The sequence below is a fragment of the Aquila chrysaetos genome, chromosome 11 (genome assembly GCF_900496995.4).
Source record: "Aquila chrysaetos chrysaetos chromosome 11, bAquChr1.4, whole genome shotgun sequence".
In the NCBI taxonomy this organism is placed as follows: Eukaryota; Metazoa; Chordata; class Aves; order Accipitriformes; family Accipitridae; genus Aquila; species Aquila chrysaetos.
The window spans coordinates 3,764,402-3,779,381 of NC_044014.1; the positions used below are offsets into that span (position 1 = coordinate 3,764,402).

The window sequence follows — 14,980 nt, forward strand, 5'->3', positions numbered from 1 at the left end:
AGAACTGCAGAGGAACCTTCTGAGACAGCTGGACTGATCATTAAGATGACAAATGGGATTCAGCGCGGAGTGATGCACATCCCAAACATCACATATAAGATGATGGACTCTGAGCTGACTCTGACCATAGAGGAACAAGACTTCATATTGCAATAAATAGTCTCATGAAAATGTCAACTCAGTGCTCAAGAGTGGTCTAAAAGGTAAATAGGCTGTTAGAAATTACTCGGGAAGAAATAGGAAAACAAAACAAAGCACCAGTAGGCCTCTATAAATCTGCAGCGTGCTCCACCTGAAACTGCATGTGCAGTTTTTTCCTACACCTCCCTGATCTCAGGAAGGATGAAGCAGAATGAAAAAGGTTGAAAGAAAAGCAATAAGGAGGTTCAAAGTTTTGAAGGGGCTCTGGCAGGAAAAGAAGAAAATGAAGGGAAATGTGAGAGAGGCTGATAAAATTGTGAGTGAAATGGAAAGAGTGAGTAGGGAGCGATTGCTCCCCAACAAGAAGTGTGCATATAAAGTTAGAAAGTGGCAGGTTTCAAACAAGCAGAAGGAGCTGCTCCCCAGACTGTGTCGATTACTTGCGAGTTCCTTTCCACTGAACGTTAGAGGTGCTAAAACTGTCCGTGGAGCCAAGGGAAAGGCAGGAGACTAGGAAGGTATCGTGTGTGTGTTCACGTTCTTGTCCTCAAGCATTTTCTGCTGGCTGCTGTCAGGGGGACACAAGACTAGAAGGGTTATAGGCTGGCCCAATGTGGTCTATCTTGTGTTCTTAGAAAAAAGGGGGTGAAAACAAGATGTCCTGTCTACAGTACCTGGCTTCATGTAGGTGATGCTAGAATCGCTGTTGCGTTAGTCTGTTTGAGATGCTCTGATGAGCCCAGGAGACCTACACCAAGAAACCCAACTCCCATCGTTGCTGTTGTTACCAATAATAACTAATAGTAATAAACTACAGCACAGCAGTAGTTTTGGGTGGCAGCCTCCAGCCTCCAAAAGCCTTCTGAGCCTTTTCTGTTTGCTTGCCTGTTTGTGTTAAAACCATTCCTGACAATTTAATAGCCTAGGCACAAAAACTGTTTACCAAGCTCATTCCCTACAATGAGTAATAAGTGAGTGAGCAATTGGAAATTTCAAAGGCTGCAGTAACATCATTCAAAGAGCTGTGTCTTTATCCCAGTCTGCCTGTGGAATGCCGATTGCTTTCCATGGCTGGCTGGTGTAGGGCCAGATGACAGGGTATAGGAGCTGACTGTTTCAGAAGTACATTAATTGGACTGACAATGCTTTCCTCCACTCTGCTTTTCTCAGATTGCTATTGAGGTGAATTTATAAAATGTGCTTCTGTGCAGAGGAATGTTACTTCTTAAATACAGCAGCTGCACAGAAATATTTGCATAGCCTGCTGCCTTCCGGCATGATCAAAAATAGGTGCAGGAAGTTGTTCCACTGCTTCAGAGCAGCACAATTAGCTTTGTATGTTCAGGCAGATATTATCTAAGAAAACAGTGAAATGCTGAGAATCATTTTGCTCTTTATTTGTGAGTGCAATGGTAGCCCTATCTTCCAGTTGGAAAGCTTTACAAAAGCCAATAAAGTAACAAGAGGCTGTGAACATCATTCTAACCCACTTATTTTTCCTGTGTTCCCTATGTTGTTAGTGATCCCTTGTTAAATCAAACTGACTTAACACAGCTGAAGAGCAATTTTATCTGCTGCTATTTTTGTTAGAGAGGTGAGATTCCAGCACAGCTGATGTAACTTGCAGTTTGTGAGCATGATCTGGGAAAAACAAATCCATTATTTTCTGAAACTTCTTACCAGCTCTTTCTACTGAAAATAAAGTTTGCAAAAGCCCACACATGCCACCATCTAATCCGTAAGTGTGAAATTGGGATGTATCAGTTAGTGAGAATGCAATTCATACTCATTTCATTTCTCAAAGCTCTATTACTGGCATACCCTGATAAGAGATTACATGGAACGGTGTCATCATCTTTCTTTGTGGCAGCCACCGGTCTCCATGCGATACAGAAGCCTGGTGAGCAACTATCACAAAATAGAGAGCTGTAGTCGTGATGCTCAGTAACTGCAACACAGGCCCTGGATCCTCACTTGAGGCAATGGCATCGTTCCACTGACTTTTGTGGAAATAAAACACCGTACTACTGTATCCGGATTGGTATCAGCATACTTGAGTTGTTTGTGATATTTGGGATTGGATCCATAGCTAGAATAAACCAGCCTTTCTCAATGACTTCTCTGGTTTTACTACAATTATTGCGCTTGTTGAATGTAAGGACAGACAAGACTGTTTGGATCAAGTTGTAGAATTTCATGCATAATTCATTATTTTATGCCTAGCTTTTCTTGGCGGAGCTATAGGCAGCCTCTTGATTTACAGCTCATTGTGACTGAAAGTTGTCTGCTCTAAATTTCTCCTCCATCTAGGAATGTACAAACCGGTGCTGTAATGCAACTACCTGTACTTTGAAACTGGGAGCAGTGTGTGCACATGGACTTTGCTGCGAAGACTGCCAGGTGAACCAACGGGAACGTTTCTTATCTCTGTGGGGTGGGCAGAATTCCGCAATCTTCCCAACTGCAGAGCAGTAAGCAAGGATGGAGAACAAGCAAATTGGTATCATTAAGCATTAAGACACTTGCATTTCATGTAAGCACTTAAAAAAAATTCTCAAATTGTTAACCGTTATCGAAGGAGCTGATCGGCAGACTTTTTCAATGGTATCTGTGCTATTTGTAGCCATTTCATTTGCTCATGCAAAACCTCTTGTTTTTTAGGAACTTTTGTATGCTTTGATACTTTTCATGCTTATATGGATGTTGCGCTCTGGCAAGCAGTCATTAAATGCTGGACCCTCTTTTTATGGGAAGACTCTTAAAATATTGATTCTATCAACAGCATATATATTTTTAATGCAGATCATCAGCTCTTGTGGATTCCTAACATACTATAAAAAGCCAACTTGCCGCAGGCATTTACCTTCTTGAATTCTCAGACCATCTCTTGCATATGGGCTAATAAAGCATTCAGCAAGTTTCCATTGTGTCTGTGGCAACCATCTGCCTAAAAGCTCAGTAGCAGCAAGCTATCAAAACAGCTAGCAAATGCTTTTTAGCAAAATCAATCTTCATGTCTTTTTGCTTTTTACCAAAGGCGCTGTGGTGATGCAGTTAAAATTCAGTGCTGCTCCCAGAGCACACCCATCTTTTAAGGTTGTTGATAAGGGAATGTTCAGATTGCCATGTTCCACCATTACCGACTAGTTACTTTCAGCTCTGAAAAAAATGTAGTTATCCAGGGAAATCAGGACAGAAACACTTACATGGACTAGCTGTATAAATAAGTTGAAGAAGATCTTGATGCCCATGACAGAGTGACATTTCCATGAGGAAATGCACCTCCATTCCAGGAAGCTGTCAGGGTCCTGAATCCAAAGGCAGGTGGGCTGGTGGCTTCGTGAGCCGTAACATAACACGTACCATAACGTTACGGGATCAGCTGGCTGCCCTGGTCACTGCTCTGTTGTTATGGATGATATGGATGATATGGATGAAAAAGTTTCTGGTCTGACTTTCGGTCAGTGCTACAGAGCATCCTCTGCAGTACAGCCCAAGCTGTTTCTGCGCCCGTGATGTTTAGGTATGATTGCAGGATTGAAAACTTTGGTTCGTATTTGAAAACTAACAAAAGGCTGGATTTACCTTCTGACCTGAGCCACGTGAGCCATGTTTGCAGCTGCGAGTTCAGTTTGGCCCTCCTTCCTGCCAAACCCTTCGCAACATGTGTCAAATAAATGCATTTAAAAAGCTGCATAATTCTTATACTGTCCTCTGCGGTCAGTTGGTGCAGAGCCAGTGGAAAAAGCTGTTCGTGCGCTGCATGGGTTATACCGCTGCATAACTCTGATTGATGGGAATTACAGCAGTTAAGGGGTTTTGTTTGTTTTGCAGTTAAAACCAGCGGGGATTTCTTGCAGAGAGTCAAGTAATTCCTGCGATCTGCCAGAGTTTTGCACAGGAGCCAGCCCTCACTGCCCAGCTAACGTGTACCTGCACGACGGGCACGCGTGCCACGGAGTGGACGGCTATTGCTACAACGGCATATGCCAGACCCACGAGCAGCAGTGTATCACGCTCTGGGGCCAAGGTGAGCTTGACAACCGGGAGATCTGTTTATGAGACAGACTTGGGGAAAAAAAGCATGGGATTTGGAGGAATTTTATACAGTACCAATCTGTAGCTCTTCTTTTCTGAAATGGGGAACTGAATAATGAGGGAATCATGCCGTGATTCATTTTATCCCTGATTTGCAGTAATGTTCGTTTCTTGCAGCAGGAGGTAGAGAGCAACAGTAACTAGGTTCATTCTGCAACACTGCTGCAAATGGCTAGGTGAACTTAGACAAATCATTTAATATTGACTTTGATATGGCCTTATGTCATCCTACGAAGTGCTGAATGCTCTTGACAGGTTGAAATTGCATCCTTTTCCAGATTGGTATGTAAGCTTCTAAATTGCTCATCTATGAAACGTGTACGCCGGTCTACATCCCAAAAGAGAGTTCAGTATTTGACATTAACATTAGATTCTTGTATCATTGTGTGTGTTTTATTAATTGGTGTTACCCTGTAAGCGTACCTCCTGACAGTGCTCTTAGCACAGTACGCAGTCAAGCAGAAAGAGATTTTATTCTCCCGTGGGAATTTACTTACTTTTTGCAAAAATGTAATAGCATGAGTTCTTGGGTTATCGGAAACATGATATCCCAGGAAAGCCGTTCACTTTTCTGTAATGTCCTGTGGCCCTTCCACTGAGATACAAGCACTAACTCAGCATTTTGCTATTCCCTCCCGCATCGCTGGGGACAAGTCATGTCTCCTTCAGCATCTCACTCACCCCCTCTCTCAAAGGGGAAAACCACTTTTACCTCTCCTGAAGAGAAGCATTATTTAGAGCTAGATTGAATTATTTCTTTTAAACTAACTTTTTTTTCAGCTCCCTTAGCCTCTTCCAATTCAGTATCTCTCCGCCTTCAACTCTGTTTCAAAACTTATGTATCAATATAATGACACACAGATGTTTCCCTTGTCAAAACCCTCCTATTGAAGGATTTATTTTTTAACTTCACAGAGACTTGGACCGTTCACAATTTTTGTTTTAAAGAGCATTAAAGCATCTCAAGAAATAATGCCACTGATACAGATAGCAGGTTAGCTTCGTCATGTGGGTATAAGAACAGGTTAGAGGAGTTCCAGTTCAGGATTAAACTCCCCACGTGGAACAAACCACGTATCTGATATACTCCTCCGAATCCCACTCGCGTCGTAGCGTTAATATGAGCTCATATAGGCATGTACAATTATAGCCTCCAGTCTTAGTCATACTGGGATTTTTAATCCCCTGGACACAGAGACATTTTCTCTTGTATAAAGCAAAATCTCCTTATGAACCAGTTTCCCATGCCATGGAAAGTTACTCGGTCAGACTGTTAATAATTTCAGTGGCTGAGAAAAATTCAGCTAAAGGTCAGGGAGCTGAATTGCTGCAGCTCCCTTGCCAGGTCTGTTTCCTAACACAGCAAGTCCTCCAAACCCCCCAGGCTCCCCTAATTCTTTCTTGTCTTCTTTCTTGGGACTATTCAATATGGGCACTGCTGTGCGTGGAGACTCCAGTGGTCAAGGCTATGGGGGGCTACTCATGAGAAAGATGACTTTGTTAAGAACAGAGCTCAAACAGACTTTAACTGGAAGAGCCGTATTTGTCTTGGGAATACCCAAGGATAAAGGTTTTGAAAGGGAGGCTGAGACATTACCAAACCTGAACTGAAAGGCTTAATTCATTTTTGGAAGTTTAAATTAGAAATAATGCCAGTAAAGGAAACCTTCAAACAGTGTAGCAGATAGGGTTCAAGCAAAAACCAAGGCCTATATTCTGGATTTAAAAACTAAGGATGTGAATATCCACCACTTGATCACACTTACATCTGGTTGGAGTATGAGCTGGCAGATGCGGGGTGGGATGGGAAGAGGGCTAGGTAGGCTGTGTAGTTGGAAAAATATCATGGTACAGATAAAAAACCATTCTTTCCACCCTTGCTTGCAGCAGAAAGAGACTTGACATTCTAAGATATTGTCTCCGGACTTCGTATCAAAAAGATACATTTGAACCTTTTACCAGATTGTTGTAACTGATTAGAATTGTTTTTAACAACTGCGTGTGTTGGACTGGAGTGAAGGAGTAGTTGTGTGGTTTTTTGAAAAAAATCTATACTTTTGTAAAGAAAAAACAGATCATAGTTCATTTACATTAATTCCTTTTTTCTTACTTCCAGTAGGAGAAAGCCTACATGCAGAACAAAACACAATAACTTCTCTTGAAATAATATTCAGTATATTGAATTCCTTATCAATGTCTTCTTTTGTATATCTTTTTTATTCATCAGGTCACAGATGTCCAGTAGCCCAATGATAAACATCAATCTTAATATTTTTAGATCTAGTTAAAGAAAAATGATGAGCACTGTCAGAGCTTGTTTACATTAGGCTGAGCAGTAGGAACCTGTTTCCAGAAAGAAGTACTTGCATTTCCATGGGGATTTTTTTGTTACTTTCAACAGATAAATTCAAATCAAATAGAGGAATATTTTTTGCTATTCCCGATATGCAGTAGCATGGAAAATTTGGTGTGAAAGAGGGGAGGAGCACCTTGGGACAGTCTCTGAAAACACCCATAAATTCCTCTTAAAGACCAAGTTCATTCCAGTCTGCTCCCAGAACACACAAATTTCTCTACTCTCTCTCACCTTCATTCATGTAATTTTTATCCTTAAGGAGCTACATGCATGAATTGCTTGTGACCTTTTTGTTTCATATTCAAAAATATCAAATTGCACTGATCTGACCTATTGATAGTAGTGTGACTGAAAAGTACATCGATAGCAATGCATTTGTGTGATGTCTAGTACTCCATTGGCATTTTCCAAGAGCAACTAGCTACGCAGATAAAGCCACTTAAGAGAGAGAAATTATTGATTACCAAGGAATAGAAGGTTCTCAGCTTTAGACTCATGGCTTTTTCTACATTGACAAGAAAATGACTCTTTAGGGAAGGAAAGGAGATGTTTGTCAGTGTGTTTTCCTACATTTCCTCAAGAGGGAAAAAAGCAATGATTTGGGGAAGCAAATGGCAGGCATTGACTTAATAATTAGAACATACTTAAACTTGTTGCATAGACATGGCCATTTGTTTAGGCAGGAACAATCTTAATTTTAATGTCAATATATGTTACAAAGGCCTGTAACTGGTGTAAGAGGTTTGCATTTTTTTCCAAGTACAACCCTATAGGCAAAATAGATGGGCTTCACATCTAAGCTAGCTGACCAAACCATTGCTAACTGTTGGTTGTTTTTGTTTCGGGGTTTTTTTGCAAAAATACTAATCTATGCAAGCACCGTAAATTTCTGAATTCAGTAAAATCAAATTATTTGGATCAGCACAGGTTTATGGTCAGGCCTTTTCTTTTGGAGATGTGAAAGGCATTAAGCCATATTCTCAGAGGTAATAAGAGCTAGCATACTCCTTGAATGCAAAAAAACCCCCCAGCTCAACCCCATCTCGCTCTTGCACAGACTTAACAAGATGAAGAGAGAGGCCAAGGGAGCATGTGGAAAGTTTGCTTTGCATCATCAGTGCAGTAAAACAATGAGATATAAAATCCAGGTGCAAATCACATGACAGAGAACTGTATTTTTATGCTTATATTTATTTATACAGTTGTTCGTGGTGCTAGTTGGCATAGCCCGAGCAACAGAACTCCAGTCTGTTACTCAAAGGTTGGGGTTTTTTCCCCTCCACACCCATAAACACTGTATAATTTTATTTTTTTTTACATAAGTCTTGAGACATTGTTGGGAACTGAATTGAAATATCTTTCTTTTCCGCTGTCAGCCTGATAACGGGTGTTTCTCTGTTCTTGGAATCAGCACCATGGTCAGAAATTTCTCTCTTCTCTTTCAGGAGACCGTGACGGTATTTTCTCATTGCAGCAGGTCTTGCACTGATCTGAAATGACACAGCATTTCTGTATCGCATCCAAAAGCGTAGAACATCTCTTTTTTTGCAACCATATAGGGAAAGAAGTGGGCTCATCAATATACACATTTGGAGAAAAAAAAAGTCTCAAGGCTGACAACTGCAGTGGTGAGCTTTGACCTTCTGCAGTTTGAAACGGCTGATTTAATCCCTTGAATAAGGCTTGGTGTGGAAAGGCTGACAGGACCTTAATTACAGGGTCACGATACTATAATTATCAATAGCAAAGTGAAATAAACTCTGTTTATCCAGCTCAAAGCACTTAATAACCACTGGAAATCTTTTACAAATCATTTTCCCTTTGCCTGTAGAGGTAGCAAAATAGAGAAAGACAGGACTTTCTGCTTCAGTTTATATGGTGCAGTCATGATAAATGGGTTTCCTCCAGAAACACAACATTACAATTCTCTTCCTTAAGCATCCTCTGAAAACCTCCTTTTACCTTGGTAGCTCCATCTGTTCAGCTTCTTACACTCTGATACGTTTTCATCTATTAAAAAGTCCAAATATTGTGAGAAACAAGTCAGGAGAGGGAACAGCCACCTGAATCCCAAGCAACAACGTGCTTTGGTTTGATACCAAAGGCAGAAATTGAAGCTAGATTTTGGTTTCCAGGCTGCAGATGATCATTGGGTACCAGGTGTTTTCATACACAGACTGCTCCGAGCCTGGCAGGGGAGCGTTTTTTTGTACTCTGTGAGATCTTTTTTCTTGTCAGGCATTATTGTTTGGAGTTATTATCGGGCTGTCTGAGCCCTGCAAGGATGCTGCAGATGTGTTCTTCTTCCTGCAGGCTTCTTTCCATCATATGTAACACACTTGATTTCTACATTCGAAAAAACCAACCAAACAAAAATTTTTCACCAGGTGAAAGAGGAAGATAAATACCTTAAACTCTCTTAGTATTTCAATAAGCCCTTTCTCTTTTTAACACCATTTTTTTAACAAGTTTTTGTTAGGTCACTTACGGTCAAAGCACAGGTCATTAGCACTCATTTTGCTTTTGGCAGCTTTTGGAGCCAGACAACACTCTGGGGACAGTGTGTCTGTGCTCGGGGCTGCTGCTGACACATCTCCAAAGAAGCCTCCAGTCATTGCGATGATACACCATTGGCTGAACTAGTTGGGGCACAAAGCTCTTGGCCAAGAAAAAAAATGAGACCCGTAGCAATCGCATGTGACCATGGTAGGTGGGGTCTTATTCCTTTGCCGAGGTGGGTCTGAGCAAGTTGGTCTTTGCAGATGTGGGAGAAAAAGCAGTTTTATTTGGCCTCTTGCTTACAGCACATTTTTTTTTTCTTCCCTCCCCTTCCCTTCTAAAGCTGGCATAGTATATGCACATGTTAATGTTTGTATCAAGCTGAATAGTTAATGTTCCTGCCCTGGAAAGACGAGGAGGAATCTACATGCTGAAAATGGAAATTTTACTTTTGCTTTTTGCACAGTGCCTTGTCTGGATGCTTTTGTTGATTTTTTGATTATTGCTTGTGGCTTAATGAAAAGAAGTGAAAGAATCCTGTGTGAGTCCTTTTTAATAGTTCCAGATTTGAGAAATATTCTGAACTCAGCAAGCTTGATCGTAATCTTCCAAAGAATTTCAAGCTCTTGTCCTGCTCTCCAGGGAACCAACAGCTCATATTCTGTTCCTTCTGTGCCTTTCTTTCAGAGTTCTCCAGTTTCAGTATATAAAAATGTTAGAAGGAAAAGAGAGTGCCATCTTAAGCCTCTCCAAGTTTTAATATTTTGTCCTTAATAGCATTAGATTGCTGTTCAGCAGTATATAGTATTAGTCAAGCTTCTAACTGTGAAATGCAGATAATTAATTGAGGCTTTAATCTCTGACTTATTAGTGAAAAGATCCACACTAACTGGAAGTTTTACAATCATATTTGTATTTTCATGTCCAGGAATTTAACCCCTTTTTTAGAAAAACCTTCTTCCTTTTTGAAGGCTTTCAGATGAAATCTTCAGGTTGGTTTAAATAAATATGTTTTACCCACAGTTAGAGGCATACACACTTGGAAGTGGCTCAAAACATTGGAAAAAAATATAACATTAACTCAGATATTCTGTCTCTCTTAAAGATCAGGGAACACTGTAGAAATGGTGTATTCTCAGCCTTTAGGCTGTCACATCATTTGCTGCCAGTTCTTTTTGGTTTTGTTTGGCTGAGCTATCAAAAGTACAAAAATGTATCCAGCAGATATCTGTTAAGAGTCTTAGCCAGCATAGCTCCTTACCACCTTGTCTCCTCAAAGCAGGTCTGCGTATTGGAGTAGTTGAAAAGTTGGCAACGACTTGGTTGTGCTTTTAGTTATCTTCTGACTTGATTGTGCTTTTAGTTATCTTCATGGAAAGAAAATATGGAGTAGTAAAGGGTCCTAGCAAAGGGCCTCTTAATCTTGCAAGAAGCAGCAATTACTGGCTGGAAATAAAAGCCACACTTCACAATAGAAAAAAAGGGATTAAATTCTAATAACATGGACTAATTAATTGTTGCAACAGTCAAACCAGGGAAGTAGATCCTCCACCTCTTAGACATTTCAGATGACTGCATCTATCTTCCCGTAGAAGATATTCAATAGTTGGTCATAATCTGGGGAAAAATGGACAGGAGATTGTCTGTATAAGACATTAGAATTGATGTTCTAATAGTACCTTTTAACTCCTAAAATGTAGGGATGAGTAATCTGTCTGCACAAACATTTCCAGTACTACTCCCACCAGGGAAGTTCCTTTGCTGTTATGATATGTCTCCATCACAGAAGACTACAGTAGATAAGAACCAGATGCTGCCTGTCTTCCAGATTCCTACTTCTACCACCAAGGTAGAAATGACCCTTCTTTCAAGTCGGTCTTTTCCCACAGGAGTGGATTTACTGAGGATTAAGGTGGGGATGGGTTCCCTTCCTCTCCTCAGAACATTAGCTTGAGCTAACAGCGGTGTATTCTCTTTGCCATGTCATGTGCTCATGTTTTTACAGACACGTAGCACTCTAGATTGCAACTGGATCTTTTCTGGTTTCTAGTTGTTCTGAATTTACTTAAAAAGGCCTTTCTTGAAAAGTATTTTCTTTGGCTTCAGCTCGTGGGGTCTCGCTAGAGTCACATGGACTCCTGTAAAAAGAAGGGACTTAACTTACCAGCTGGCCTTTGTCTTTCTTCACCAAACTAGATTTGGCATTCACTAGACATTCTTGTGTCCTAGGAGGATTCACAAGAGGGATATCATCTAGAGAAATTCTGAGAAAGAATAAGTTCTGCATTGTCTATTGCTCAGCATTGCCAAGAGAGACAAATAACAGTGGAAAACCCACACATTCGGGCTCTTCAATTAGCATGCTGATCCAGCACAACTGTTTTGTTGTGCTTCATCAATATGCAGATCACATGCTACCTTCCCCTAAAGCATCAGTGGAGCTCAAAGAAAATTATTAAAAACACCTTGTATGAGATGAAAGTTCTGATTAGGTTTTGTTTCAGGTGCGAAACCTGCTCCTGGGATCTGCTTTGAGAGAGTCAATTCTGCAGGTGATCCTTACGGCAACTGTGGCAAGGACTCCAAGAGCTCCTTTGCTAAATGTGAACCCAGGTAGGGTCTCTCCCTACAAACACAGGAACAGGTGCAAGGGTGGTGGGAGAGGGCTTATAACATTTAAATTTGTTTAACTAATCTTTGGGTTTGTTTATTTCCTTCAGAGATGCTAAATGTGGAAAAATCCAGTGTCAAGGAGGAGCAAATCGACCTGTAATTGGTACCAATGCTGTTTCCATAGAAACTAATATCCCACTTCAGGAAGGTGGCAAGATTCTGTGTCGTGGTACCCACGTGTATTTGGGTGATGATATGCCCGATCCTGGTCTTGTGCTGTCAGGAACCAAGTGTGAAGATGGAAAAGTAAGGTTCTGAAATGCTCCCAAACAAGGAGAACATTCCTACCCTCATGCTGCCAAGTATTTTGTACTAAACTGCCTGTTTTCTGCTTTGGGATTTTTTTTTTTTTCCACAAAAGAATTGTTTCTCATGCTCACAGTGAGTCAGATTTTTACTCCCTTCTTCTTTTGGCCACTGTTCTGGATTACAGATTTGCAGATGCAATGCAAGTTGCTCAAGTTTATAACAGATTTTTTGAGGACAGTCCCACATATCTGTCCATGTAGGCTAGAGGTTTTCTGCAACAGCAGCACAGCAAAACACATTACAGGCTTGTTAATGAATTTCTGAGAAGTTCAATGTATTCACTTTCCCAGTGTCTATGGCATTCCAAAACTGTCATTGACTTCACTTTAGGTTTCAATATATATTATATCTGCTGATTACGGCTCCCACCCCAACCCCCCCCCTTTTTTTTTCTTGCAGGAAAAGCAATCTCTGTATGCACTATTAGAAAAATATAAACCCAGTGATGTTCAGCCACCAAAACTGATTTTTGCAATCATATTTTGCAAACTTTGTGAGTTATCCTATGTGAATGTAGTCCAAATTTCATATGGCTGCCTCATTCTCGGTTTTTCTTTTGTGAGAAAAGGAACAGAGAAAGATGGGAGACAGCCATGAGTTTACGGGGGGGAGGAATGGAAAGGAGTCCAAGAACTATTGAAATGAAGGTTTCTATCCCCTCAGTGGATTACTTGCAAAAAATAAAAAAAAAAGTGCTTTGATAATTTCTGGTAAATTCAAGTAAGCCTCTGAATTTCTGAATGCTTTTGAAATATGTTGGATTATCACACTGCAGTGGGAACAGGTTTAAAATATGTCCCTAGTGAAACTACAGTTCTGTTACAGGAAAACAACCCTTACAACATTTCTAAGTCAATCTGTTATAAAATGTCTTTTCAAAGCAAATTCAACGCTGGGAAAGCACCCTATTATGTTTTACTAATGAGTATTTAATCTTTCTAATCTATCTAATCATACACATACACACTATAGAATACACACGCTAATACTTACGAAATTGTATGTTTTACTTTGAGGACATTAGTGCATTTGTATTATGGATTAAGAATATGAATTTAAATATTCTTGAGTTTTCTAAGCTGAAGATACACAATTTGAAATGCAGCCATTTTAATGTGATCAAAATTCTGTGTGCTACTGCACTATGAATATTTGAATTGTGAATACTGCTGTAATCAGACCATATTCTCTACATGCGTGCATGTTGATGCCAATTCACTCTAATTTCCTTTCCATTTTTCCTTCTCCCCAGGGCATAAGTGCCCTGATTAAGCATCCCTGTCGTCTCCTTCAACACTATTCCCTGCTTAATGCTAATTATTGTGACTGACTTTTAGTACTACTGAACTGAACTGCAGTTAAACATGAGCAAAATTGTGCAGTGATTTTTTTTCTTTTTTTTTCGTCAACATAACATAGTAACAGTTATTCCAGTCCTAATTTCTTCTTTCTTCAGTTTTGAGCAGGATAACTTCTTATTACTGACATCATCATCAGTCGTTTGATTGTTTGATGGTACTATTAGATGGTACCACTCTTGCTTTACCTCAGTTTTCAGCTATATTGGCAGAGTAAAGTTTACCCGTAATGATTGAAGAAAAAAAAATTTGAATTTTATTTCTTTGCATATGCTATTTGTTTATTTCCATTTCCTGTAAGATCATTATTACACTTTAAATATGGTTGGTTTATATGTGACACCAAAAAAATTGTTTAGCTTGGGAAAACTCTTAGAAAGGTCTCAGTTTTGCTGAAGAACGATGATGAGCCCATATATACCAATGACCTCAGTTAAATATTCAGGCTGTCCTGAGTCCAGGTTCTGTACTGGCATGAAAAAGTATTGCACTATTGATATAAACAGAACTATGCTAATTTACCCCACGAGGGGACCCGAACCTTTCCTTGAGGAACCACCTGCTGCTGTGAAGACACAAACGCAGCCAGATCAGGTACACGGAAGATTCCTGCTCAGTGCATTCCTAGTCCTGAAAAAATGCAAATTACTGGTTTTTAAATTGGCTTAAAAACCCCCCAAACCCCAGCGGCTTGCCACTAGTTCCACTTCAGTGAAACTGTGAGTGTTCATTTACACAAGCTCAGCATATCAACCCAAAATGAACTATGTCTAAAATTCCGTATTGGCCAGGATGCCGATCGAGATTCAGCTTCCCCAGATTTGGACGTGAAAGACTTAGAAAGGCATAAGAAGAAGACGACACCTAATTCTGGTGTCCTTATCTTTTTGTCAATGTCATGTTGTCAATGCAGCTTGTGTATTGGGAAACCTGTAACTGCTAAAAGAACCATTGATGGATGAGCAGACATATAAAGAAGGACATGATACCTTGTGAGCACCAGCAGTTCTGTGCCTGTTAAAACTCCTTTTCTCTTATTTTGCAGATTTGCCTTAATCGCCGGTGCCAGAATACAAGTGTTTTTGGTGTCCACAGATGTGCAACAAAGTGCCATGGACGCGGAGTAAGCATTATAGGAACAGGTTTTTTACAATCGGTCAATAAACACTGGACAAGAAATCATTTTATGTAATAGCTTTGGGATCTCTGATTGTTTGTAACATATCAGTCAAAGTCACTGCAATACTTTTTAATTATGTATTTCCATTTTTAGTGTCCCTTATATGAACTGCAAGAAATGGAATTATTTTTATTTAACAAAGAAATATTTATCAAGTAGTAATTATCTTGTTCTTAATTAACAGTCTGTGATAAAAAGGAATTTTGTCATCTTCAAAGCAATTTGAAGTCTAACCTTCCTTCGTGAAGGATTCCTATTAACATTAAAAAAAAATACAGTTTCTATGTAGATACAGAGAAGTTAAAATATGCATTTGAATTAAGAGTCAAATGGAAAAGCATTTCCAAAAGTATTAAAACAAAGCAA

General features: G+C 39.9%; 1 protein-coding gene across 1 annotated transcript in view; it reads left to right on the top strand.

Annotated features, from left to right (window-relative positions):
• Nucleotides 1-14,980, top strand: part of ADAM12 (ADAM metallopeptidase domain 12) — a 185,998-nt gene that overhangs the window by 154,858 nt on the left and 16,160 nt on the right. The window contains 5 exon segments of the mRNA XM_030030998.2: nt 2,452-2,541; nt 3,976-4,171; nt 11,599-11,707; nt 11,815-12,013; nt 14,480-14,557. Coding sequence (XP_029886858.1) covers nt 2,452-2,541; nt 3,976-4,171; nt 11,599-11,707; nt 11,815-12,013; nt 14,480-14,557 — 672 coding nt within the window.